The sequence below is a fragment of the Coturnix japonica genome, chromosome Z (assembly GCF_054131305.1).
Source record: "Coturnix japonica strain WE chromosome Z, WE-NBRP24, whole genome shotgun sequence".
Lineage (NCBI taxonomy): Eukaryota > Metazoa > Chordata > Aves > Galliformes > Phasianidae > Coturnix > Coturnix japonica.
The window spans coordinates 73705905-73732510 of record NC_140702.1 but is presented as its reverse complement, the minus strand read 5'-3'; the positions used below and the strand labels follow the sequence as shown (position 1 = coordinate 73732510).

At 41.1% G+C, this 26606-nt stretch overlaps 1 protein-coding gene and 1 long non-coding RNA gene across 4 annotated transcripts in view; one reads left to right on the top strand and one right to left on the bottom strand.

Annotated features, from left to right (window-relative positions):
* LMAN1 (lectin, mannose binding 1) overlaps positions 1-20975 on the bottom strand; it is a 31827-nt gene extending 10852 nt beyond the window's left edge. The window contains exons 1-14 of one of the 3 annotated variants that reach the window (XM_015848204.3): positions 20775-20975; positions 19920-20074; positions 19728-19835; positions 17479-17540; positions 16678-16777; positions 15122-15245; positions 14717-14775; positions 14012-14144; positions 13523-13716; positions 13334-13404; positions 8783-8936; positions 7957-8078; positions 5963-6031; positions 2985-3578 (exon numbers count right to left, since the gene is read on the bottom strand). In XM_015848204.3, the coding sequence (XP_015703690.1) occupies positions 5995-6031; positions 7957-8078; positions 8783-8936; positions 13334-13404; positions 13523-13716; positions 14012-14144; positions 14717-14775; positions 15122-15245; positions 16678-16777; positions 17479-17540; positions 19728-19835; positions 19920-20074; positions 20775-20955 (1500 nt within the window). In that variant the 5' untranslated portion in view covers positions 20956-20975 and the 3' untranslated portion in view covers positions 2985-3578; positions 5963-5994. Of the gene's footprint in view, positions 1-608; positions 776-2984; positions 6032-7956; positions 8079-8782; positions 8937-13333; positions 13405-13522; positions 13717-14011; positions 14145-14716; positions 14776-15121; positions 15246-16677; positions 16778-17478; positions 17541-19727; positions 19836-19919; positions 20075-20774 lie in introns of those variants that run through there. The other 2 variants (XM_015848203.3, XM_085529320.1) reach the window with 2 other exon arrangements.
* LOC146754196 (uncharacterized) lies at positions 2682-3131 on the top strand. Its single transcript, XR_014939519.1, has 2 exons — positions 2682-2799; positions 2908-3131. It is a non-coding gene; the product is annotated as an uncharacterized LOC146754196 (long non-coding RNA).
* Positions 20976-26606: the final 5631 nt, after the last annotated feature.

Sequence of the window (26606 nt, the reverse complement as noted above, 5' to 3'; positions counted from 1 at the left end):
TAAAAGTCCTCTGTTTTTACCCCCATTTTCATACAGAAAAAGAAATAACACCTGTGGGATTTAACCAGCTGATCGATTTAAGTTGATCTTACAAAAAGTAACCAAAAATGCAGCAAAAAAAAAGGAGACACTTAACAACTTTTATCTAAGTCAGCATCACCCTTGTGGCATAACACACGCTACTTCTTCTACATCTGCCACCATCAATGTGGATAAAGCAAAGCTTACACCTGCACAGAGTTGTAGGGGAGCAAATCGTGCCCCATGAGAATCCAACCCTGCACCACAACCATCCTCACACCTATGGCAAAATGTGATAGATAAAGCAACCCCTGCTCAGATCGGATCCAGCACATCAACCTGGTGAGGGGGCAGAAGGAATGGAGGAGAGGGGGAGGGTGTCACAGAATGAGGGGAAAAAGGGCAAACACAGCATTTTGCCATCTGAAATTGGTGAGCTGCTGCTTTGGAAAGCCTCTAGCAAAGATTATTTAAAACAAAGAGGTGGAGGGGAGAGCTGAAGTTTGGGTTTCTCTCGGGGTATCTCTACCTGCCCAAGGTCACAAAGATGCAGCCCCACTGCTGCTAATGAGGGAACAGGTACTCACTTCTCCTCCACCATTTGCTTTTGGTACTCCTCATACTCCTCTCTGGTCATTCCTGCAGCAGCTGCTGGGTCGGAAGGAGTGCTTTCTTCTTTGCTTTCTTCTCCTCCACCTCCAAGCCCCAGATTCTTCACCTGGTTGCTCAGCATGCTTTTCATTAGGAAGGCCATCTTCAGAAAGAATGGAGCTACAAGCAAACCACCACGGGAAAGCCAAAACCAACCAACCAACACAAGAGTAACGTCCAAAATCAACAGTCGCAAGCAGGAGAGTTTCTACAGCCACAGCAGCTCCTCAGGGGCACAGTGCTAGTGAAACGTGAATGCCAAAACCAGTTTGTCAGCCATAATCTGGATTAAAGAGTGAACTCCTTAATATCTAGAGGCAGATGGTTCAGATTACACACACACACACAAAAATCATTAGATGCAGCTACCTACTTTTTATATTAATACCTTAAGCTAATTATAGGTCAAAAAAAAAAAAAAAAGAAGAAGAATGTGCAACGGCACTTTGACTTCTTCCATCTTAAAACTCTCACTTTCCCCAAGGATCAAAACAATCCCAGCGAGACAATGGATCTGAAATAAAACCCTGGTCCTGCTTTGTGCTCTGTATGGTTTATTCCATTCTTCCCCATTCTTCACCACGGCCGGTGCTGCCCACAATAGCTGTTGTTTTGGATATTAACTCTCAGTAAAGGAGAAATCTTTAAAGGAGAATCTGAGCTGCAGGGCATCCTTTACACGGATCCTTCATGCAGCCTCCTCATCTTTCCAGCTTCTGCTCACATCATTAACCCCATGCCTCTGTTCAGGTGAAGGTTTGCAGGACCTGTGACTTAGATAATAGGTTATTTGGGGGAAAAAACAGCACCTGCTAGGTCTCAGAAGTTCATGATTTGGGGTTGTGAGCGTTTGCTTTACTTTGCCTGACTGCACATGGCTTAATGGAATATTCTGTGGTCTTGATTATCTAAATGGTTCTCTCAGCACTCTCGTAATTTCACTGAGATGGGAGGATTCCAGCCTGCCTAATGCCTTAATCTGTATTAGAGCCTTTCTAATTAAAGCAGGCCTGTTACTATTTAAAAATGAGGAAAAAAAAAAAAAAAGAGAAAAACAAAACAAACCAAACAGGACCTTTTGTAATCCTGTATTATTAATGGCGAAACAAGAAACCTGGAATCTGTTTTTCAGATAAGAGTTATCACGGCAGCAGGAACTCCAAATCACAACAAAATCACTTTGATAGAAGACAGGTAACAAGGAGGTTCTTTGATTGTTTTAACCATTTTTGATACTCATTATGCATGTTCTATGCATAAATGGGTGTCACGAACTTGAGAACAGGCATTCTAACATTAGACTTGAACCTGATCACAATAGAAAGTGTTATAAGATGTACTGAAGTTACAAACCAGTGACTGCATCTTGGTGTTGATGAGGATCACTGACTTAATAAGAACTTACAGCCAGCTGCTTCTAAGTGCTGGTGCTTCCTCAGATGTAAATCAATGCCCTCTACTTACAGACTAAGTGCAATCGAGACTAAAGGCTCTGTTCCTGTGTTACCTGGTGGAACTGAGCAACTTCAGAAGAAAAAAAGCCCCTGATTTATATATCCAATCAACAGAGGCATCTCCAACATCAGAATAGACTCTGGAGTCATGAGACAGGCAAATCAAAGCACAAAAGCCCATGGAAAAGACAGCACAAAGCCACTATAGATATGCAAGCATCCAAATGAGAGACTGTGCTCCCAAAACAGCAGCAACAGACCACAGAGCTCAGACGTATCTGTGCACCTCTGGAAGGCCCTCTTCATTCCTCTAGAATGCAGCAGTCCGAACATAAGGTCACCTATAAAGAGATAAATGGGATATTTGAGTCTTTTTTAGCTTGAGGAGCTTCAATTAAAGATACACCTGTGTATCAGTTTGCTTCTGATTGAGGAAAGCCAGCAGATGAGATTGTTCACCTCCTTGCAAGTTACTGCAAACAGTCCAGGACAGGATAAATGAAACAAAACAGCCATGCACACACAAACCATCATGGAGACTGATCAAGGAGACTGGGCAACTTGTTATGGGCTGTTGTATCCAGAGAAACCAGATCAGAGCATCCAGAACAGGGCAGTTAGAGAACCTGGAGGAAGAGCTACAGGTGTATGTGCAACCTTCAGCTCAGAACAGGTCGTTTGTTTAATCAAAGCAGCCAGCAAGTTACTTAATTCACTGTCAATAAACCTCCAAGCTGGCAGGCTTGTTTTCACTTCACCTTAAACATCCAGCATCAGGCAGGGCTCAACTGAGATCCTGAAGCTCCCTTGGATCCTCCCCTGGACTTCAGTGACACGTAACAGATTACAAGAAAGAAGTTTATTAAAAATATGCATCTTTATTCAAATAATGTTATCTCTGATCTCCAACCCTCCGTTCACATCAGTCAGAAACAAACATCAGGAAATGTCAGCTGTGTGTTTTGTCTATTTTTTTAAACAGTAGAAAGTCTTCATCATTACAGCAATTGATGTATTGATATCATTTTCCCCAAACAATCAACAAAAGTAATTCACAAGTGACTGAAATTTGCTTGAGAGATTCAGGTGTGACCGTTTATTTAATAAGCTTTAACACAATGAGATCCCCTTGACGCTGCCAAATATTTGCTACTTCAAATACTGTTATTTTCTTGGCCTCCTCCATATTGTCAAACATACTGGATTCCAAGTTGCCTTCATCTGTGAGTCCTGATATTTCACTTGACAAAATGAAATGCCCTGTCAGTGTTAAGGAAATTCTAATAGCCCACCACAAGAAGAGGCCACACTGACAGACAAACATTCTCAAAGTCCAATTTTGTTGCTATCACCTCAGGAACAGACGGGACAAACTTTGGGCTGGGTAAACTGGGAGTTTTCCTTTGATCCAGTGAGTGGCGAGGCAATTACTGATGTTCCAGGGAGTGAAGACTGTGAAATGAAGCAAAGTTATCACTTTTAGGATGGTGCAATTCATACCTTCTGCTCACTAACACAAACGATCCCCAGTTGCACACGGACACAGGTCAGATCTACTAGCAGCATCGACACACAAGCTGAGCCCCATACCAAGGATACAATTGTAGATTCAAGTATGTTGCTAGCCTCTATCCCCATTTTTCTTTACAAATAAAGACAACAGCATTGTTTGTCCAGCTTTGAAACAGAGTTGTAATTGGAGAAATTCACAGTAACAAGAAATGCAGGCTCCCTCCAACTGACACATTGGAGATGCTCATCACCATGTTTGCACCTAACCTTCCAGAACACACTTGTTAGCCTTCCTGCCTTGCAAAGCCTGTATTCAGAGAGGGAGCTCACTTAGGTGTTGCACTGTGCAGGAAAGCAATTGAAAAGAACAACATTATTTCCAGAGCAATTTAAGAAAACATATTCAGTTGTAATAGCTTAGACTCAAGGCACCTGTAAATATTTGCTGGTGTTAGAACTGAATGGATAAATTCCTGTGCTGTTCTGGGTTCTCTGAAAAGGTTCTTTCATTGGCTTGTCCTGCTTATCACAGCAAGATGAGCCTGAGGCAGTGGTTTCTCCAATTATTACAGCAAAGTCTCAAATTCGGAAATGAATGTATAAAGCTCTATCATTTACAGCATGCCGCATACTGTAAGAACGTAAATAGGTGTGTAGGTAACATCAATTTATTGGTATGGCACAAACACCCACTTTTGGAGCACTGTGTTTTCGGTAACAAAACATATTGCATAGATTTATCACGTCTCCCAACCGTCAGGCACAATGCTAGAGTGTTCTTCATTACAGTGAACTTGGCAGCAAGCGCTGCACTCCGAGAGAACAGACTGTGGAACTGCAGGAGTAGCATGCTAGATTACACACACATTTTGCAGACTGTCAGACAGACTCGTCGTTTAAAAGTGAAATATCCAGACACATCCATGTGTATTATAGAATTGGAAAGAAAAAACATTTAAACATCATAGAATCACAAGGTTGGAAAGGACCTACAAGATCATCCCGTCCAACCGTCCTCCCACAACCATCATTTGACACGTAAATCAAAGACAAAGTCGCCACAGGTAAGTAAACAAGTCAAAACAAATTCATTTCGTGATTCTGATTTGAGCTTTCTCATTTGTTTCACTCCCGAAGCAAAACGTTCACCTGATGAGCAATACCAACAACATGTGAGCAGCCTTATGCTCTTGATATTGAACTGGGAACTGACACACAATACTGCTTCTGCAGTAGCTGCTGGGCTAACAAACATGCCTGAATCAACAGCTTGTGAAGGAACCCTTTCACAGTCAGTATGAGTAGTTGAGAATACTTGCCAGGTCAGTACTTAAATCAAAGCATCTGTATTTGATAACACGAAAGACATAAGACAGCTTTATAACAATAAAGGCATATCCATCAATTAAACACACCCTTAACAAATTCAGATTGGAAGAGGTATCAAACTATGGCACCTTTCCTAAAAACGTTCCAAAAATCTCTAAAATTAGACAGACTTCAAACTACCAAATAAAAACCTGGAAATCTTTCATTATACCAGAAGAAACTACGTTGTGTTTTCTCTCAATGCCTAAGAACAAAACCCAGAATAAAGAGACAAACCCCTGTCAGCTTGTCCCATACAGCTTGCTTGCATTCTATCCCAGATACTAACAGGCTGTAAAAGGCCTGTCTTTGTGTCCATGCACTAAAAAAGAACTTTAAATCTATACTTCACAAAGAGCTAAATTCCCAAAAATCATTCTTAAGCTATTAGATCCAAATAATAAAGAAATGAAATGCTCATAATAAATTTTCACCAGAAAAACAAAATAAAATAAAATAGAAAAGTCTAATTTTAGTGGGTTTTGTTTGTTTGTTTTTGCTGTTTTTTCCATTTTATCTTGTTTCGGTTTTGGAGGGTTTTAAAGAACAGTGGTTTTTTGTTTGTTTGTTGTTGTTTTTCCTAATCTGACATGGATTCTCAGTGGCAAGTTTTCGGCACACATCATTGCTTTGCAAATTCTCATGATCAACAGCCACTTAACAGGGGTCTTGCAAATCCCTCCTCTGAAATTCTGGCAAAACAGGAGGAATTCAGCGTTTGCCTTCCAGCATCGATCAGAAATCTCACTGGATACAGAGACCTAGACAGGATTTACAGCCTTCCCCCTACCTAGCATTGGCTCTGCTGCTCCCAGGTCTGCTTTAACTCTAGAATTAACAGCCTAAATAAGAACACATTTTGTTTGACAAAATAACGTAATTCACAGTACTGAAATGTATCAAACACTAAATTTTCCCTCTTGTACAGAATTGCATGATTTTCTGTGCATACATACTGCTGTTATGTACACACAAAAGGAAGAGGTCATCAAAAGAACTTTTTGGCTGCTGCTTCCTGTTGACTCCTGAAAGAAAAACCAGAAGAGTATTCATTAAGCATGAAAAACAAACAAACAAGCTATCTGGTTCAAACAAATATTTACTTTCTTTTTGGGATTAAAACTATTCCTCTTCAACAGAAACTTTGGGAGGTGGACAATAAGACACAGAATCACAGAGTGGCCCAGGTCAGAAGGGAGCTCAAGGATCACAAATCTCCAGCCTCCTGCTACATGAAGGGCCACCAACCTCCACATTTAATACCAGCCCAGGCTGCCCAGGGCTCCATCCAACACACTGAACACCTCCAGGGATGGACGGGGCATCCACAGCCTCTCTGGGCAGCTGTTCCAGCACCTCACCACTCTCACTGTGAAGAACTTCGCCCTGACATCCAACCTAAATCTTCCCTCCTTCAACTTAAAACCATTTCCCCTTGTCTTGCTGTTATCTACCCATGCAAAGAGTTGAATCACACGGTAAAAAAGTCATATCTTAAGTCATGTGGCAGAAAGCAGAAATTTCCTCTATTCATAAAAATACATGCAGCATGACTGCAGTTCCAATTCTGCGTCACAGACAGAAACAAATTCTGGGTAGAAAATAAACTGTGTATGAATCTTAAATTCTCTAAAGCTTCTCAACATCTGATTTTCCTTTGCATGACAGGAAAGGAACTGTGCAATTAAGAAGTGATTGATGAGCTGGCTTGTAATGGGTCTTCGTTTTTCCTCTGACACAGAATATTTTTATTTTTCTCAGTGGATAAGGAGGCAATGGATCTATCATGCACAAAACCTAGAATTAAAGGGCATCAAGAAGAAGAGAAGGGGTCTTGCTCATTTACTCCTGGAAGCCACCTTCCCCACTGGTGGCATAATGTGACATACATAAGTGTATTCTCTCCACTTCATGGTGAAGCAGACACACAAAGATAAGTGCCACCAGCTACATTAGTATCATATTAATAACAGTTACATTCCACAGAGAGAGCAAACTGCGTTTTCTCTTTGAAGAGTACTGCAGCTATCTTGGTCCCTTTATTTTGATAGCAGTGTGCATGAGAGAAATAGGAGAGAAGATCACCAAACAAGTCCTTACTCTCCATAGATTAGAAGTTCAGTTTATCCTTTCCATCAGTATTTAATTTGAACATTACGATGTCACACGGAGGAAGAAGAGAGTTGAGCAAACATTCCAATTTAAAAATAAACAAACAAAAAAACCCCCACACGACACTCAGAGCTCCATCAACAATCAGTGACACTTCAGCTCTCTCTGCGTAGAATTAATATCACTAAGAAAAAGCTAACTGAGGGATTTGCCAATTTTGCCCAAGTGCTGGTAGATACAGAGAGCAAAAATTTGGATCACATCAGATTTTGTTGAGATATTAATAAACTTCAGTAAATCCAGTAGAGAACCACAAGAACGACCAAGGACTGGAGCACAGGCCTCAGAAGGACAGCCAGGGGAACTGGACTTCATGCTGGACAAAAGCAGACTCAAAAGGCCTTGACACAGCTTTCCAGTGCCTGCGGTACATCATTAATGAGACTAAGTTTCTTCATAGGGAGATGCACATTATCAGACAGAGAGACAAATTGAAACAAGGAAGGTTTCCACTAGATATACAAGGAGGGGGGAAATAAAACAAGCCTCATTACACTAACAAATCATTGAAAAAGGGGTCCCAGAAGAGTAGTGAGCTTTCCATCCTTTGAGGTTTTAGAAGATCTGATCAGTGTGAACCCTAAATGACCTGGTCTGAATTCAGTGATAACCCTGCTTTGAGCATAAGGCTGAACTAAAGACCTCCCAAGGTCTCTTCCAATCTGAATGACTGCTTGTTTTGAAGATTAATATGCTCATATCACTGCAATGCTATTATTTCCCCTCGGAAGTTCTAAAATCACTTGCCCTGATGGCTTTAAAAGAAAAATATACTTACCTGTACATGATATAAGCAATGAATAACACTGTTTGCACTGCTACAAATATGAAGAAGTGCATTGTAGATAAGCACGATGGAAATGGTGGCAAGTCTGGACATTTTGGTTTCTCGTTAGATGGCTAAAAAGATAAGAAAAGCAGTATTTGAGGAAAGAGAAAACAGGATACACCATCAAAAGACTGGTACAGAAGATACAAAACAAATGTGATCTAAAAATTAAAGTGCAATCAGAAAAAGACAAAATCGACAGCTACTCTTGAGAAAGTCAGAGTCTAACTCTCTGTTTCACTTTCCTCTTTATGTTTCTCAAGCAAGCTCAGCAACATTAACCTGAGGGTCAGAGGGGAAAGAATAAGTCTTTAGTAAATTACTGCAGAAATCAAAGCTAATTCAGCTTAGTTGTTACCTTGGCAAGACTAAAGGTGCTCCTGAATGCTAACACTGTCATCTTTCACACTTAGAGACCTTAAGTAGTGTTTGCATAAGTTCTCCCTGATTAAACCTCTCCCTTCTGTGTTAAAGTTTAGAAGTCTCCTCCACAAAGAGCTGTTAAGGAGGGAGACATATCCAAAAAAACACCTAGAAAAACTAATTGCATGACCTTGTTTCCACAGGAATTAGAGTAAAAATCCTGTTCTTTGTGCAAAACTTCTCATCAAGACACAGATCATACAGTTGGGTCAGGGCAGTGCAGTTTTAGCAAAGCAGCTTAATGAAGGATTAATTGCTCTGTAAATTGCATGCTGGCTCATCCCAGCTTTTTACTAACAGCCAAATAAAGAAGTATTACAGTCATGCCTTACACTAACAGCACATAAATTACCATATTCCGTTGCACTAGATGCTCAATGTCCCTTTTCACTACGTGAAGGTGTTCTTTGATGTCATTGAAATGCTGTGTTGTTTCGTAGACTCCCGCGGCAGAGCCAGGATGCTGAGCTCCACTGATCAACCTCAGAGTGTCAGCCATGGCATTTCTGAAAAGAGACAGACAACAAAACATCATTCAACACATAACAGTTCTTATATGCACAGCATTTATGCTGCAAATACTCTAGCCCATTAAGATCAGTTTAAATTACCTAACTGCCCCAAAATAAAGATTTCTAGCTTCCAACAAAACCCATCAAGAGGTAATTCCTCAATCAAACTATCACATTAAATGCTTGATTCCACAGACAGTTTCAATTTGTACAGCACAGCATCTCCTAAAGTCGCGCTGAAAAGAAGATCTGGCAAATATTCTATTGCTAAACATCTGCTTTGCCCAACTGATGAAGTCCAAAACAAGTCTTTCATCCACGGCTCCCGCCAAGGCTTTAGGATAAACAGAGAATAATACAATCCTTGAAGAAAATCAAAGCTGTTTCAGAAAAGTAAATAAATAAAGGCAGTCATGTAAGAAATAAAAATAAAGAAGAGGCTTTAGGGATAAGAAAAGATTTAGATACAACCTTGTTTCATGATTATCATTTATGCGAGAAACTCATTTCCCATACGCACTGTCATAATACTTAATATTGCCTTCACATGAATTAATTTTCCTGCTACAGAAAATCAAATTAAATCCCTAAAAAGTTCAGGCTCCATAACTAGTTTACCTCAAACAAAACTAATCAATGAGAGAAAAACACTTAATCTCTAATCAATACATTTACAGAGTTTGTTGCCGGCTGTGATGTCTCTTTTCAGTTGCAAAGAGGATTATTCTTCAGCTAAAATATTTATCATGTGAATGTTAATCTCTCCATTATTAACAGAATAATGAATCCAGATGTATGTCTTTGGATTCCTTTTTAATTCGCTTATAACTTTACATTTTTGTGCAGATGAGAGCTTGCTTTGATGGCTTCGAGGTAAAGTCTTATCTCCTTGAACAGCAGTCAGCAATTTAATATTAAACTGAACCTGAATGTCACTGGGTAAATCAGGAACAATACATCATCTTAAATGCTACATATATATTATAGTGATTTTAAGCAGTTTGTATTTGATGGAAAACTCCAGGTTAAGTACCAAAATCTAACTGTTTCATAAAGCATCTTCATAAAAACAACGCCCATCTTTCAGCTTTGCATCAGTTTCAAAGACACAAAAACAAAAGAAATAATAATAATAATAATAATAATAATAATAACACAAAAAAAACCTTTCAAGGTATGACACATATTCAAAGGCACAGCGACAACTCTAAGAACTGCCTTGAATTAGTGCTGTAACAATTGATTTTACAAGTTCTTCACTGGAAGGCTTCCTTAAATGACCCACGCAAACCCCAGCAGAAACACTGCCTAATTAGCACTGACAGCACTTCTGTCCACCCACATCTACAGCGCTGCTATCTTCAGCCACTGCTCTCAGTGCTAAAGCAGAAGTGAGAGTGGCTGGGGACATCTCCCTCCATCGCTGTGCAGTGAACACAGTCAGGCACAGACGGGCTGATCCACTTTCTCTGATCAAGCACAATAACTTCCCTAAACAGACACGGCCTCTATCAAATTTAATTTACGTGACTTTGGCACAGACAATATCATGCTGTTAAGTTTCTACTGTATGAACATACAAGATTCTTCTGTAATCAGATGATTAAGAAATCCACAAATCTTGACAAGAGAATTACTTAGACCGTAAGTCCTTTTCCTCCGGGATGACCAGCAATGCAACAGCAGGCTGTTCATTTCTATCTATAACATTCTTTTTTTTTCCCTTTTTAATCTAAGAAAAATATTAAGATGGCGTTACACAAACTCATACCTACTAAGCAGTCACTGAAAGGGCAGACTGCCAATGTTAACAAGAAAATCTAATTTGCTTGCGAGGTATAAAGATTTGTCAAGAATATTAACAAAAGCTTTCGTGGAAGAACAAGTGCAAAAAAAAAATGGAAGCACTAATCTTTATTCTACAAGAAGCTGACCTACTTAGATGAATTACAAGATCTGCCCTTGAACTAATACTGGAAAAAGCAACAACAGCAACGACAAAAACAACAAAGCAAAACAGAAAAACCCACAGTTGCTTGTGCACCACAGTGTCCAGTTGTTGGAATGGTTTCTGTTTGGGGTTGGTTTTGGATTGTTTGCTTGCTTTTTTTTGTTTTTAAAGCTGAAGATAATAAATGTTTTCACTACTGTGAATGAAGTGTTAAAGACACTGCAGCTAACAACAGCAACATGTAACACCTTGGAAGCAGCGTACAAACATCACCACCAAAAAGGTACTGTCTCAAATCCATTTCAGCAGAGCAGCACCTTCAAGACAAAGACTTTCACTTCACTTGGTAACTATTTGAACTGCACACTTCATCAGCTTTGAAGACTTCACCTTAAAGAGCAGAACTATTAATCATTTGGGAATGTTGCAAGCGTCCCTGTAGACACAGAAGTTTCCTGAGAGCATTAACTGGCAAAAGTCCCTGATTAAAGACAAAGCAAGACCAACACAAAACAGAGTCCTAATGTTTAAGTAAGACAAGCCCCGCAGAACTGTCACACAAATGAATCCAACCAGGCAAGGAAACAGCTCCAACCATCACTGTCTCCCTTACTGTGATGGCTTTCAGTAGCAAAGGATATTGATGTATCAGTTGAAGGTAATGGAACATTAATATTTACGCCATTAGAATATCCAAAATACCTTCAAATGACAGCACGTAGCCCATGGATAAAGAACATGTACTTTTATCACAGCTGAGCTTGAAACTGTTTGAAAAAATTTTCCTCTCTCCCCCAGCCCACAAGAAATGAGGATAAGTAAAGTAGTTTGCACAATATAATGTACGTTAAAAAAAAGCCATCTCTGCCATCCCTACACACCATAAGTGACAATTTAATACGTAGGGTGGGGGGTTTTTTGGATATATTTCTGAGTGCTAGACAAATCAAGGTATCTTCAGTCACAGTCAGGATTCCAGCACCTCCAGAGGTGGAGGCCATAAAACCTCTCTTGAGAAACAACCAGAAAGTTTTTTTCTTTGGTGTAAAAACACCAACACAAACTGAAATGCAGGAATTTCTTAACAAAAGTTTTATGTCTGAACAGAAATTCCTGCATTTCAGTTTGTGCCCACTGCCTCCTATTCTGTCATGCAATGGGTCTCTGGCTGTCTTCCTTCCCCGACCACCTTCACCAATGTAAAACTCAGGTATTTATACCCACTGGTAAGATCCCCCCTTCTCTCCAGGCTTTACAATCCCAGCTCCCTCACTTTTCTTTGTATGACAGATACAAGCCATTGATCATTTTCACGGTCATTTGTTGGACAACATCCTGCATGCCCACGTCTTGCCTTGTACTGCAGACTCTCCCAGAACCCTGGACTCCAGACATGGTACCATCTATGTTGATTAAATTGAACTCTCCCCAATGGCTCGCTAGCAGTGCTCTAACACAGCCCACAGTGCAGCTGGTGGTCTTTGCCATACAGGCACATTGCTATTCCACATCTTGTCCCCCAGAAGTCATGTTCATTTCTGTAAAGCTGTTCTCCAGCTGATCCATTCCCTGCCTGCACTGATAAGTGGAGTTACTATTCACAGCTGCAGGACTTTGTAACGAAGGTCACTTCAAAAGTAATGACCCCTATTTATTTCCAAGGACACTACAACAGATACGAAGAGCACAATGACACTATTTGATACAGCAAATTCCAAGCTGACAATCACTTTCCCAACATGGTCACCACCATCAGCTCTGCATTTTTGGCAGCAGCAAACTAAAGCTTCCAGATCTGCCCATGTTTCAGGTGCCATGAACAGACAATGCTCTGCAAAGGCCTAGCCTTACTTCAGCTGATTAAAAATGGTTAGCCTACAATGGAACTGATAGAGGGAAAGGAAAAACAAACAGTAAAGAAACCTCTCCAAGGGTTGTACACACAAGCATTCCCAAAGACTATTAACATATATATATATATATATATATATATATATAACTAGTTTGTGATGTCCAACTCAATGATGCTAAGAGTTATGAATCAAAATATATATATATATATATATATATATATATATATATGTATATATTCAACAGATGTAAGTTGATGGCATTTACATATTGCTATCAATGCCCTAAAAATCAGAGCAGCAATTTTCCATGAGGTAGCAGGTTATCAAACCAACCATCCTATGGAAACAGATTGTTTTCAAAGGCAATGTACTCACCTTATCACTGCAGTGAAATCTCACGATAAATTAAAGTCCACTGGGGAGACAATCACCTTACAGACAAAAACTTACTTCATATTTATCACAGAAATGAAAATAGTCACCACTGAATAGTGAACATACAAAAATGTGGATTTTGTCAATATTCTCCTACTGAGATAATAAATACAGGAAGTGTAAAATTCAGAACATATTTAGAAAGCACTTACTTCATTTCATTTACTTGTTTAATGACCTCTTCCTGAGTTTTCACAACTGTATCAATCCCTTGCTGGGAAACCTGGTGTAGAGTGGGGAGGGAAGGGTGGGAAAAACAAATCAAAGTTACCTTGGATAAAGTGATTGTGCTTTTTGAAGTTAGGCTGAACTGCCAATTTTAGTGCATTTTTTGAACATACCTGTCCTTGCTGACCTGAGACAGCTGCTCCTCTTTTAGCAATCTCCTCTGTGACTGCAGAGACGTACCTCCGCTGCTCATCAAGAATCATGTCCAACTGCCTATTAAGCTGTTTGATTTCAAGATGAATTCGGTTCTGCCCTTCAAAGATTTGCCTCAGCTCACGATCGCTTACAGTTTCAAAAGGATCATCAGCTGGCAAGAAAAAACAACAAAGCACAGGCAACTGTTACACATATGCATTTCTCATCTCTTAGATTGTCATTCCTGTACTGCTAAAGCTTCCATCTGAAATCAGTGGAGAAACTCCTTAAACCAATACATGCTGAGAGCTGCAGGTGCATGTTACCAGCATGTAAAAAAGGGTTAACCCAACACTCCTTGCAATCAGCTCATTTGGCCAGTATGCCACAGCATCAGGCTCTTGTTCTGAATATCCTTGAAAGCAAATGTTTTCCTTGACAACTGAAAAGCTGCTCTAATAACTTGCCTGGTTGTCCTTGCACATCAGGATGTTCCTTTTGAAATTCTTCTTTCTTTTTATCCAATTCTTGTTGAAAGTGTTCAAATTCTTCTTGATACTTCTCTTTATCTTTTTCAGGAATTTCTGCATCTGGTGTGGGCTTTAATACATTACCAAAGGTAAGAAGAAAGGAGGGAGAAGAGGATTTTAATGGTCTCTACCACCCACACATGACTCATTGTGCAGCAAACAGTGTCTAGATTTCAGGTTTGATGATACGAAAGCACACTGAAGTTGAATTGAGGAACCACAACCCCATGGAAAATCCTAGCTTTCTCCTGGAAAGTATACTTTCTAAAATCAGAGAGTCAAGTTTTACAAGGATAGATGCAGTCTAACAGTAGAGAAGCGTTCTACAGGAATGGGAAGTTGAAAGCAAAACCAGACTTATCTGTCCACGTTCTAAAAACAGTGTGCTTTTTTTAGTTTATTTGCATGTTTTGTTCTAGTACCACTATTTTTGTTCATTTGGTGTTGTTTCAAGAGTTCTGCTCTCAAACTTAAGTAAAATGCTACTGAAACACTGCAGTATTTCTCATTTTTTTCCAGAACAGGCAACAGCACAGCCATGTGCAAAAATCCTACATATAATTACATAGACAATGCCAAGATCTGACAATTAAATATAAAATGTACCAGCACATTTTACAAATTATGCACAAAAATACTTACTACTTCCTTCCCAGGCTCAGTCAACTGGAAAGTCAGGAAAGACAGGACGTCATGGTCATCTGGATAAAACAAAACCGAAAACCAACACTGTGAATTGATACTGTCACGCATCATGAAACATCCTGCAGCTTCCCAGGCCAAACTTGCACTTGCAAAGGATCTTCAGCTGAAAGTATCCTCCCAAAAGTTTACACAGTAGTGAATGAGGTTTTGATTAACACCTCTCTCAGCTCTAGCTAGGAAAAGGCCCACCAGAAGTCTGGGAGCAGGAGGGCATTAGTTACTTTATCGTGATCCAAAACTGGTATAATGATTAATACCAACAGTGAAATAAAAGCTCTCTTGTAAGCCTTGCTAGTGTCCATACTGTCTGCCATAATGCTTAACCCAATTATGTTTTACTACCTGCAAGTCCCCCTGTTGCTGCAGATATTCCAAAATATCCTTGCGATGGCAACACCAGTTCTTCCACTTTAGCACAGAATTCATAGTCTTCCTTATCCGGAGTAAATCCATTGTTAATTAATACCTACAGAGAAACACACACCTATAGTTATTAACCACGAAAATCCACTTGTGCCAGTAGCTTTGCTTGAGGAATTTCTGCATCTGGTTGTTAGTTTATACTAATGGTCACAAATGCAATTCATCAGATAAACCTGTAGCCAGTAGCAGAATCCAAAGACTGTTTGATCTCTGAAGAAGTTTCCACTAGGGAAACGCATAAGCTGATTCAAAGTTCAACATGAACAAAATTCTACATTTTCTACTCATCACTCCTGAGGACATACTGTACAAACATCAGATTTATACCAAAATATATTAATCTCAGTTGCAAGAAGCACAGTAAAAAATTAATATACGGAAACACTCATCAAGATCTAAAAACATTAACTCTAGTTCACGAAATTCCTGACTTGGAGATCACTAAAGATTAGACTCTCAAGTTCACATCCCATTATGATTCCGGGCAACACATGTTTTGTAGAGTCTAGTAGAGTCACCCTTATTGTTCTCCAGTTAATCAAAGCTTAAAGAGACTGCCTTTTTCCCCCACATATGCAATGCAGAACTGCTAGGGTTAGCAGCACCACCTGGGTCAGGAGTTCTCAGATAAAGCATCAAGGACTGAGCAGCTTAAGAAGAGAGCTGCCTCAGAGTCCAAAACTTCATTTTCACTGAAGACAAATGCACAGCCTTTAACATTACGACACAGTACAAGGTCCACTTTCCTTTAGGTGCCCTCATGTTTATTCTGTGGAGAAACTTTTACTAAATGACAGATGCGTGCTTTAACTGGCTAATAGTACAAATAGTGTCTGAACTACAATAGTAACTTCTTCATAGAAACCAGAAGAAAAAGCAAAACTTCATGGCTGTCTCAAAACAGCACATTTGTATTTTTCTCTCCTTACTGAGGAGGTGCCCATAACCATCTGAATAGTACTTAGGAAGTCTTGAGTATGACCTTACACTCTTCTGTCTCCTTTAACATTCTAAGCCCTAGTACAACTTGAGACAGGAACCCCCAAGCAGCAAATTTAAGTGTGCTGTCAAAGAGCTTTTTTAAATGAATCACATTTCAATTATCTTCAACAATCAGCTGGAAAACCCTCTGCAGCTCCACAGTCAGCTTGAGCAACGCTGTCTGATCTAAACCACTTGGAAGATGAGGCACATAGGCTGGCTTTGGAATACTGGGCAGGTAGGAGGACACTAGTGGGACTGACCTCTAAGAAACACCAGAAAAATCAGCAACATTTGCTGAATCAGCTCAGGAAACTTCATCTGCACTGTAAGAACTTGTGTGGTCTTTGAACACAGTGCACCTCATTCCAGCTCCGGTGTTACTAAGATCCACATTTAACATAAAAGGTGGGGTGGTGGTGAAAACAATTGCAACCACCTCACACTTAAAAAGCTGAGAAACATGAGCAATTACGTTATTTCAGAGTACTTACAGTCAGTGTTTTTTGGTAGTATGTGATTTTTGCTCGAACTGGATAGGGCTTGTTACGAAAGTCCCTCTGACAGGAAGCCAGTGCTTGTGTGGAACCATCACTGTGCAAGAAGACAACTTGCATAAGGCTGTGCCTTATGATTTATCAACTAATGCAGAAAAGCATCAACGTACTGCTAAGAACCACCACTCTATTTTTTCATAACATAAAAGCCATAGCAAAACATGTTTCCATTGCACCAATTTAAGTCTGGGCTCAATGGTGCCAGGTATTTTACACACAATAGTACAGATGGAAATCAGTAAGGGGAGGGTCAGTTTGTTTTAAGTCATTCCCACACTCATCAATTAATTACAGTCTGGACCAACCCCAGCTAAGCTAAATACTTCTCAGAAAACCCAGAAGTATGTTATTTTTACTTTTGACAATAAACCATCAGAAATCAAAACCAAACCTATCAATTTATGAGCAATTAGTTTTCAGCTAGTCATTCCCTTGAGTTATTCGCCATCTATGGAATGCATCTATAAGCAATAGAGGTAAAAGGTCTGTACATCCATTCATTCGAGCTCATCCATCCCCAAGCCCACATACCACTTCAATATCCATTGCCTGTTCCTGTGCTCTTACTGCCAAAACATCATTATAACAAATGGAAAAACCCAAACACAGGAAGACAAATGGAAAAAGAAGTTTCATAATAAAAGAAACCTTTAAAACACTTCTCAAAGACTTCCATGCAAGATCTTATTATTCAAAAGAAAAGATTCACAACAAAGCCAAGGCTGAAAATAAACTTACTTCTGATGGTCATACAGAAGCTTCCCATCATTGACCACAACAACCACACCAGGATTGTTTTTCTAAAAATTAAACAGAAAGAAAACAACTATCAAACAAATGGAGTAGGTTAATTCAAAGTGAAATATACGTAACATCACTGATAGGCTTTTGATGATAAAGCATGTAGACTACAACAACACTACAGCTGGTTTTATTCTGATTTCATCTTGATGTATAGAAAGCAAGATGTCTGAGCATGTCACACTGTGCACCTCATAAAAGACTGCCACGTTCTTTGTACAGCCAGTAGAAGAAAAAAAAGGGTTTTTACTATACTACCAATCAGCATCACTTCACAAACATAAACATAAAATCCACCGATAGAAGAAATGTACATGCAGCAAATACACTGATCTTAAAAAGCACAGATGATTACATCTGACTCTGGCTATGTAACTCAGAAAAACATCCCAACAGACAGCACACTGGCATCCCACTGACCTCACCAGTCATCAAAGAAACCACAGCAGCTATCTGTCAGAGACTAAACAATTTGTCACACGCATCCCTGGTCATTCAGACCAACAGAGACATGAGAACATGCTGAAGTAAGAGCAGAACAGATTTAGTGTTCTGCCAGTTGGGTTTAGAAAGTTAACTCTTCCTTTTAAAGGAACAAAAGATTTCAGAGACAATCTCCCCCTCAGCATTCCTATTCACCATCTCCAGAAGGAATATGCTGTCCAACTGGACAGACTCACAGTTCTATAGAAAGGAAGACAAGCCTTAAATTTCAGGAGCTCAAGAAAAAACCTAATGCTCAATTCACAGCACGGGGATGGTGGTCCTTTAAAACCTTAATAAACCAGCACAACTAAAGTACATGATTGCTTTACTTCATCATGTATAGTGTGGAGACAACAGAACTGCAACCAACACCAGCATCAGTTTTTACTTCTCAGCCATGGAGTCTGGTTAGATACACTGCTTCAAATCAGCATTATACGCTCTGTACAATCCAAATACTTCAATATCATCTCCTTGCAGTTTACTTTAGTGTAACAATGGTGTTAATTCAGATCAATTCAGAACAATACCAACAAGAATTAATTACCTCCATGGAAGTGGAAGAAAGCAGTAGGCTATCATAAACAAAAAACCAACTCTCACAACTCCATGATTTAGGACATGTCAGACCAACACAAGCATGGCAAACGCTTTGTTTCAACTGCATGTTGCCACTTCCTTAAAAACAGGTAAATTTGTATCACACAGACTAAACTCATGATTGGAGACTCAGTTCTGAAGTCCTGGCAAACAGTCTTGTTTACATGCAGCTTTGGACAGATGGCACCCTTACCCAGCCAAGCTATTCTAGGGTCTGTGTACCTGACAGCAGTCAGGAGAGCGGGGAAGAAAAAGAAAAGATTTCAAAATTCTTATCAGGTTGAACAATATTCCCTTTCTTGCCTTTTTAAGATGAGAAATATAAATGCCACCCTCAGCCTGTCAACCCCTATATATGATGCTGACTGCATTTTAAAACCCATCTGTAGGAAAAATAAACAAATGGAACACCCTAAATTGTTATACCTACAAAAGCAGAGCTAGAAAACTGAGGGAGAAAAAAAGAGAAAAAGATGAAATAGTACTGGAAAAAAACAAAGCAGACAAATTGTTTTATTAAATTTCTGAGGATCTTCAAATCACTCTGGAATGGGAAAAGTTAAGTAGGTACAGCAAAGCTACCAAATTTTAGGGAGAAAAAAAGCAAAGCACTGCCATCCTCACTGCCATTAACCACTCAAGTCAGATTTGTTCCCAGAGAAAGAGCATTTCCAAGGAACGGCATGGAAATGTGTCTCCCTGTGGCATATTTTGTACAATATGCTGCTTCCAAAGCATAAATCTTCAGAATTATCACCATTTTGAACTACATTTGGAAATCCCCAATTTCAGCTTCTAGGTGTGCCTGTTTCCCCTCCAAAGCTCACAGATGAACTAAAACTTAGCAGACTACTTACAAGTAATGCTTCTGCTTTCTAGCTTGGACCTCTTCCCCACTCCTCAACCCCAACACAAAAAAATGTGTGGAAAAGGTCTAGATGAAATTGTGTTAGGGAAATATGATTGTTTTAATGCAGTGCTTCAAGAGGTGGGGGGGTAATAGAAAAGTGACGTGCAATTTTTTTTCCCCCAAAGCTGTAAGTGCCAAAAAAGCAGGAAATGAATTTTATCTTTACTATAAGAGTTTGCTTCCAACCAACCTTCCCATCATTGTCAAAGGAATCAAAGAAAATTCCAACACCATTCCACTTGTCAGCTGCCCCAAACACGGGACCTTCCATGCCTTGCTCCTCCGTAAACCAGATTGCCTATAACAGAAAGAAAGGAAGATCTGTAAGCCCACATCCACCTTTTGACTGTGTCTCTTTCTTAAACCAGAACAAACTCAATACCAGTCCATCGGCTCCAATGCGGCCTCTGCCTGTAACACGAAAGGTCACTTCGACTTCCCAATATTCAAATATTGACTTGTTTTTGGTCCACACTGATCCCTTCTGGCTTTTCAATGACGTTGTTATACGAATCTGATCCGCGCTTGGGATGGCATCTGTAAAGGAGCAAACACTTTAACTGAGCACTCAGATGTGGAGGAAAAGAACTAAAAAACCAAAACATGGGAATGGAAAGGATGAATATTTTAACAGGATAATTACCACTGTGTGACAAGGTGTTTTTTCACCTTCTGTTTGGTACAACAATGTACACCTGAAGGAGAAGGTTGAGTGGATGGCTAAATATGAATATATGTAGATATTTGAAGGGTTTCTTTTCGCTTTTTTTGCTTGTTTTAACATAAATCACTGCCTTCTTGGCTAAACTGAAGATCTTGTTGTCTGTTCGATGGCTTAAAGAAAGCTGGGCCCCATTGTGGGGATAGGAAGGAAGCAATGCAGGCAGTTCATACCCCAAGCACTGCCTATTTGACACGTGTAGCACAGTGCCACATAACTTTCTGACTCACAGCCCAGCACCCACGGACGGACCGCGACGGGCCCGGATCAAACTCACAACGATAAAAAGGGGGAAAAAAAGGTAAAAAACCACGACTTTAGGTGCAGTAACACAGGGCAGATCCCCTCCGCCCGCAGTGACACATCAGCACCACGCACGGGGACGGCCCCAAGCTCCGTATGGGGGGACCCGCGGAACGGGGAACCGCCACCACACGGCCCGGCCCGCACCACACACCGACACCCCGCACCACACACCGACACCCCGCTCCCCCGGCCCGGCCCGCAGCCACTTACTGCCCGTATGAGCCCAGAACGGCACGGTGCCGTCCGCCTGCACCAGGTGCGGCCCTTTGAAGCTGTACTTGTACTCGAAGCGGCGGTGCGGCCCAGACGAACCCTCCGCCGCCGCCGCCTCCGGTCCGAGCTCCAGCAGCACCGCGGCCACCACAGCCACCAGCAGCCCGCCCGCCGCCATCTTGAACCGGGCTGCGGGACGGCGCGCGCCGCCAACAGGGCGCCACGCGATTGGCCGAAAGAATGGGCGTGGTCAGGGGCGTGGCTTATAGGCGGGGCGGGCGGGGCTTGTGGGCGGGCGCGCTTCCGCTTCCGCTTTCGTATCCACGTGCTGTGGGGTGGGGCGGGGAGTGGAACCTCCCTCAGTGCTTGTTGTAATGTGTGGAGCCTTGAAACCAATCTCCTTGTTACCCCCACACATAAACACACACAGACCTCATTTGTATATGAGCATTGATCTCATGCCCCTTCCTGGCTTTTCTCACAGTGTAAAGTTTTAATCTACCCAGTCCAAAAGCAGAAACAACCCCCCAGGTGTTAAATGATCAAAAAGCAACACTTAGAACAGCACAGAATTAAATGATCAGGCAATGCTTAGAACAGAACAGCATTAAATGATCAAGCAATGCTTAGAACAGAACAGCATTAAATGATCAGGCAATGCTTAGAACAGCACAGCATTAAATGTTCAAGCAATGCTTAGAACAGCACAGAATTAAATGATCAAGCAATGCTTAGAACAGCACAGCCAAGGCTTTAAATGTTCAGAATAAGGAGTGTCGTGAACAACCAGTTTTTCCCTCCTTAACCCATACTCTCTTCCATCAACCTTCTTAGCCCTGTTCTATCTTGAAGACAGAGTTGCATATCTGAGAAAACAAAAATATTCCGTGGTCTGTGGTCTGTTTTGGCCTTGAAACAAAGTAAAAGTTCCATCTCTCTGGGCTGAGCCTGCTCTGGTGCTTGGAAAGGTTATAATGGTGCTAGAGGAGCTGACCAGAAGGAGAGTGTATTCCATCCTCAGAGAAGTTTCTTAATGCAAACTGCTGACAAAGCCACATTTGGAATTATATGCTGGGCTACCAACTGGAGCAGCTGACGTGGCAGCACACAGCCCTCGCTGCTCCCTGCTGAGGCAGCAGTGATCACAGAAGGCCCAGAGAAAGCCTGTGATGATCATGGGTTGAAATGCTCCCCCAAGATTCCGCAGAGCTTACCAGCTATACCCTGCAGACTAGGAGACCCCATTGGCAGGGTCTGTTGGTCACCATAAAACCCGTAGAAGTCTTTTTTGTAGGTGAGTTAATTGCCAGAGTGGGCTAACTGAAGGATCTTGCTGCCTCCCTTCCTAGATCCCTCAAGCACTCTTTGTTTTGTTACTCTTTCTTTTTCCAACTAATTTGCTCCATTTTTGCCACTGGGAACTGAAAAGCTTTTCCAGACCGAACTAAACTTAGACTGAAACTATTCTTACATGCCCACAGACCTTTTGTTAGGATCCTGAAATGGAATATGCCATAGGCTACAAGGCATCATTGTACGGCTATTTTCTTTTTCTAAGCTGGAGATCAAAAGGATATGAAACAAAGAAATAAACAAGGAATGCAGATATCTCAAGAGCAGCTGGACACGATCTCAAGTGTTTAGGATATCCTTCCCCCCCCCCCCCCCAAATTGATTATCTTCTTTTCTGGTTGCGATGTCAATCCAAAGGTACAAGAGAATCAGTATTTTTAGAGGGAATCTCTTATTCAGATACCTACGTTGGTTTTGCTGTGAGAGAAACCGGTCACAGCTTGCTGCTGCTTTGTAGCCAAGCACTTAAAAAGATTATTTATATGAAGCATATTCTTCCTTTCTATGCTTCTCTGGTCTGATCTACACAAGGGGATAGCAGAGGATGTGACACTTTGCTGGTTCCTTTACATGTCCTCACTGGGCTGAGAGAGAATAGTCACTGTGTCTTTCCTTTGTCCCCAGGGGAATCTGTGTCACCAGACCCTGTGCTTTCCATTCATTTATTTATGCATTTAGTCTCTTTTCTTATGGTAGCCATGAGGTTCCTGTAATGAGTATGAAAATCTGGCCCACGCTTCTGAACCGACTCTCCTCCAAAGAAGGCAGTGGTACCAGGAAGGTCCCTGGCTTTTTCATAATGTTGTATGGAGGACATGAAGGCAGAAGGAAATCACTGAACGTCAGCGACCTTGTTTTCCATCCTCGTAGTATGAATGCATAAACTGAAAGAAGGGAGTGTAAAGTACATAACATAGTTATATATCTCATATATATCTGTATTTTAGAAGGAGTCTCAAAATTCTGTGCTCCTGTGAAAATCAGAACTTTTGGGAAAGGTGTTCAAAGTGCTCAGAAAGTGAGTGATCTCTTCAAGCTGCTCAGTGCTGAGCTCATGGAGTTCCTTCCTGCTAAGGAAACAAAAATGGTCACTTAATTGTTAGAACTTCCTTCAGTGCTGTCCTGCAAATAATGTGTGAATTCAAACGCAGAACAGAAAGAAAATGAAAAAAAGAAAATGAATAAATAAAAAAATGAGGTCATGGCGTTGCCTCTCTAAAAAGTGCTGAGGGAGCCATTGCTGACCATGCCAGTGGCAAAGTACTGAAACATGCTGTCTTGAATTCTGAGCAGGAAGTGAGAATTCAGTGGGTGAGTACATCTGCATGATGTGCTCCTTTTCTTACGATTTCATTTATCACATTGGTGAAAGAAAGGTGTGCTTCCAGAAAACAGAAGTAATATTTTTACAGAGCAACTCTGTTTTGTCTCCCTGAGGACATGCAGAACTAGTAAGGTCACTTCTTGCATGAGGAACATCTTAAAATCTACAGCCGTTTTAAAGAGATAATTAATATTTTGACCCTCTGTTGTTATTTCCTCACTTTCCCTGTGACAGCCTTGAGGATTCTCCTGTGTTGTTTCTTTTAGTCCAGGAATCCATGTATGAAGCGTGTTACTTGATTTCAGTGACCGTGTTAATTATAGAAGACAAGCAGTTACTGAATCTTGCACCATAATTAATCAACCTGATATTTACTTACTACATTGTTCATACCAGATTAAGCTGTAGCTAGACAAGCAGGACAAGGAAAGTGAGTGACAGAAGCATTATCATGGCACACTGCCTCCTATTGGGAAAGTTCATCTTCCTTCTGAAAGAGACGCCTTCAGGGATCATGTAATTTGAATTCCCTGTGAATTTAGTGTCATCTTAGCTTGACCAGCTCTGGAAGAACATATTAACCTCCCCTTGTGATTTTCAGAAAACCATTCTAATTTAGCAAGTAATTAAGGGTCACATGTAGGATAAGGAGCTGGATAAGCTTGGATTACGCACAGGAAGCTTTGTCTCCAGGGCAACCCGAGCAGAGGGTTGCTGGAGCTGGGGTGGGAGGGCAGGCAGCTCTTCCACCCCGCGAATCGGTGCGAGAAGCAAATGCCTGCAGAACTGGTCATCACTGGGATGCTGGGCAGAAAGCTGGGCTCCAGCGGGAGCGTTCCGCAGAGCGAGGTCAAGAGAAGTCCAAAACAATGACGCCGGGCAAAGCCTGGGTTTTATTTTTTCTTTTGAGCTGAAATTGCTTCAGTCGTCATCGAGGGATTTTGCTGTGCCCTCACTGTGAGGCTGCTGGTGTCCTTGTAGCTGCGGCTGCTAACGCATGCATCCGTGGGCCCTGCTGGGCTGGGGCGATGCCAGCTGGGCAGCATGGGCTGCATACTGTGCTCGGGCATTACACTGTGCACAGGGGGCTCTCCTCACACAGCAGGCATGGAGAGTTAACATCACGGGCACGGCCAGGAGATCCCAGCTGCTTGGCTGGACATGTAGCTATCATTTTTCACTTGGGAGCTATGTACACATGAAATGCTTTCTCAGTTCATTTGTATCTTACTGATTTATTTTGATTTCTTCTTCATTTCAGACTGAGAGAAACAACCATGGGTGTTTTGCACAACTTTTTTTACAACAAACAAGTGCTCCCTACTGTTTGCATCCATCGGGTGACACTGTCATATGATGTACTTTAACAGTTGGGCACTCCTTGCATCAGGAATGAAGGTACACCTAACTTGGAAATGCTCACCCACTGTAGGTATGTTGTCTTCCCTCTGCTATTGTCATGTGTAGCCTTTGCATAGAGGCAGGCTGTTCTGCATCAGACCACCATTACGGGCACGGGGGGAATTTACACACTCCACTCTCTGTCATACATGCTGTAGAACCTGCCATAAAAAGCCAGTTGTGCTGAAGGTGGTTGGTAAAAAGGATAACAGTCTTTAACAAAAGCACTTGGTACAACAACTGCAGGTAGAATTCATGCAAAACACAACTGGGAACGTTGCATTTGTTGCAACTGCTGAGTACCTAATGAGAAAGCTGACAAGGCCACATTACTTGCACAAGTGTGTTTGGGAGCAGCCTCCATGCCCTGAGCAGGACAGGTCACCCTCAGATTCCCTTCATTTCTGCCTGTTTCCTGTGATAAACCTTGCTTTGCTTTATTCTTCCTATTTCACAGTTCCAACTGAAAGAATCACAATAGTGTCTTACCCATCAAGTGTTGTTTTCCAGGAAGGTTAAAGTACTTGAGCAGTGTTGTGATACTTTCTTTGCAAGTGAAAATGCCCTACAGGCTGAGCCAGGGACAAAAAAGGACAATGAAAGTTCTTTATTTTCTGGTTATTTTAAATGCAAAGAATAAAAAGTAACTGTAAAATACTTAGATAAAGAAGTTCACCTGGAAAACCCAATATTCACACTATGTTTTTGGATCCCCTGGCCTGGACTAACATCAAAGCCCCTGGAATGATGTAGGGTTCAAACATTATGGTGAAGCTATTTTGTTCCAGAAAGGGTTCCGTGTTGTTGCTTTTGGCTGCATGTCTCCCACACAGTGCTATGGTGCCTACTGCCCTATTGCATGTGACTGCTCAGTGAGCCTACAGGAAGATTTCAGATGCGCCAAAAACCACTTGGGAGGCTCACCGGTATTTGTTCTTGGTGTGAAACAAACAAAAACATCCTGCCTGGCTGAACAGAATAGAGCTCAGGCTGCAAAGTAATGTTGGTACTTTAATTCTTATTCATATTGGTGGTTTTAGGCAGTCTCAGAATCCCAGCCCCACTGGAACACTGAGACATCAGTGTTCAGCTTAACCTGATTCTCAGTTCAGCACCTGATCTGGCAGACATACCAGCCAAAACTTTACCAAGGGTAACAAATGAACCCTGGGGTTAACTGAGACATTGCACAGATTAAGAGGTGGGAAACACGCAAACAAGGTTATGGTGAGGCTTTGTAGCTTCCACAATGGGTATCAGATACTCTTCAGCGAGCCCTTGACTTTCAAAATGATTGCAGGACTTTTTAGCACCTCTGTTGAGGAAAGACTTACTGTTAATGACACAGAAAATAATAATAATAATAATAACAACAACAACAACAACAATAATAATAATAATAATAATATATAAGCAAATAATTTACACTGTTCATAAATGTTTAGGTTCCTATTTACTCAAATTCTCACAATAAACAGCTGGTTAGTGAAGGTACAGAGATGAGATAAAGGCAAAGCATACACCAGCTTTCTCAGATGCCAGCTCAGGGATGCTATCACAGATCTAGAAAAAATAAAAGAGGAGACATCATTTGCTAATTACTATTCCCAGACCAAGACTAAACCTTAGAAATAATGCTTTGTCATCAACTATGACCTGCTTAGTAGAAGAGGCTAGATTTCAAAAAGATGCATAAATTGGGTGGCTAAATCCATGGGCACAAGAATTAATGAAGTGCCGAGGGCTTAACA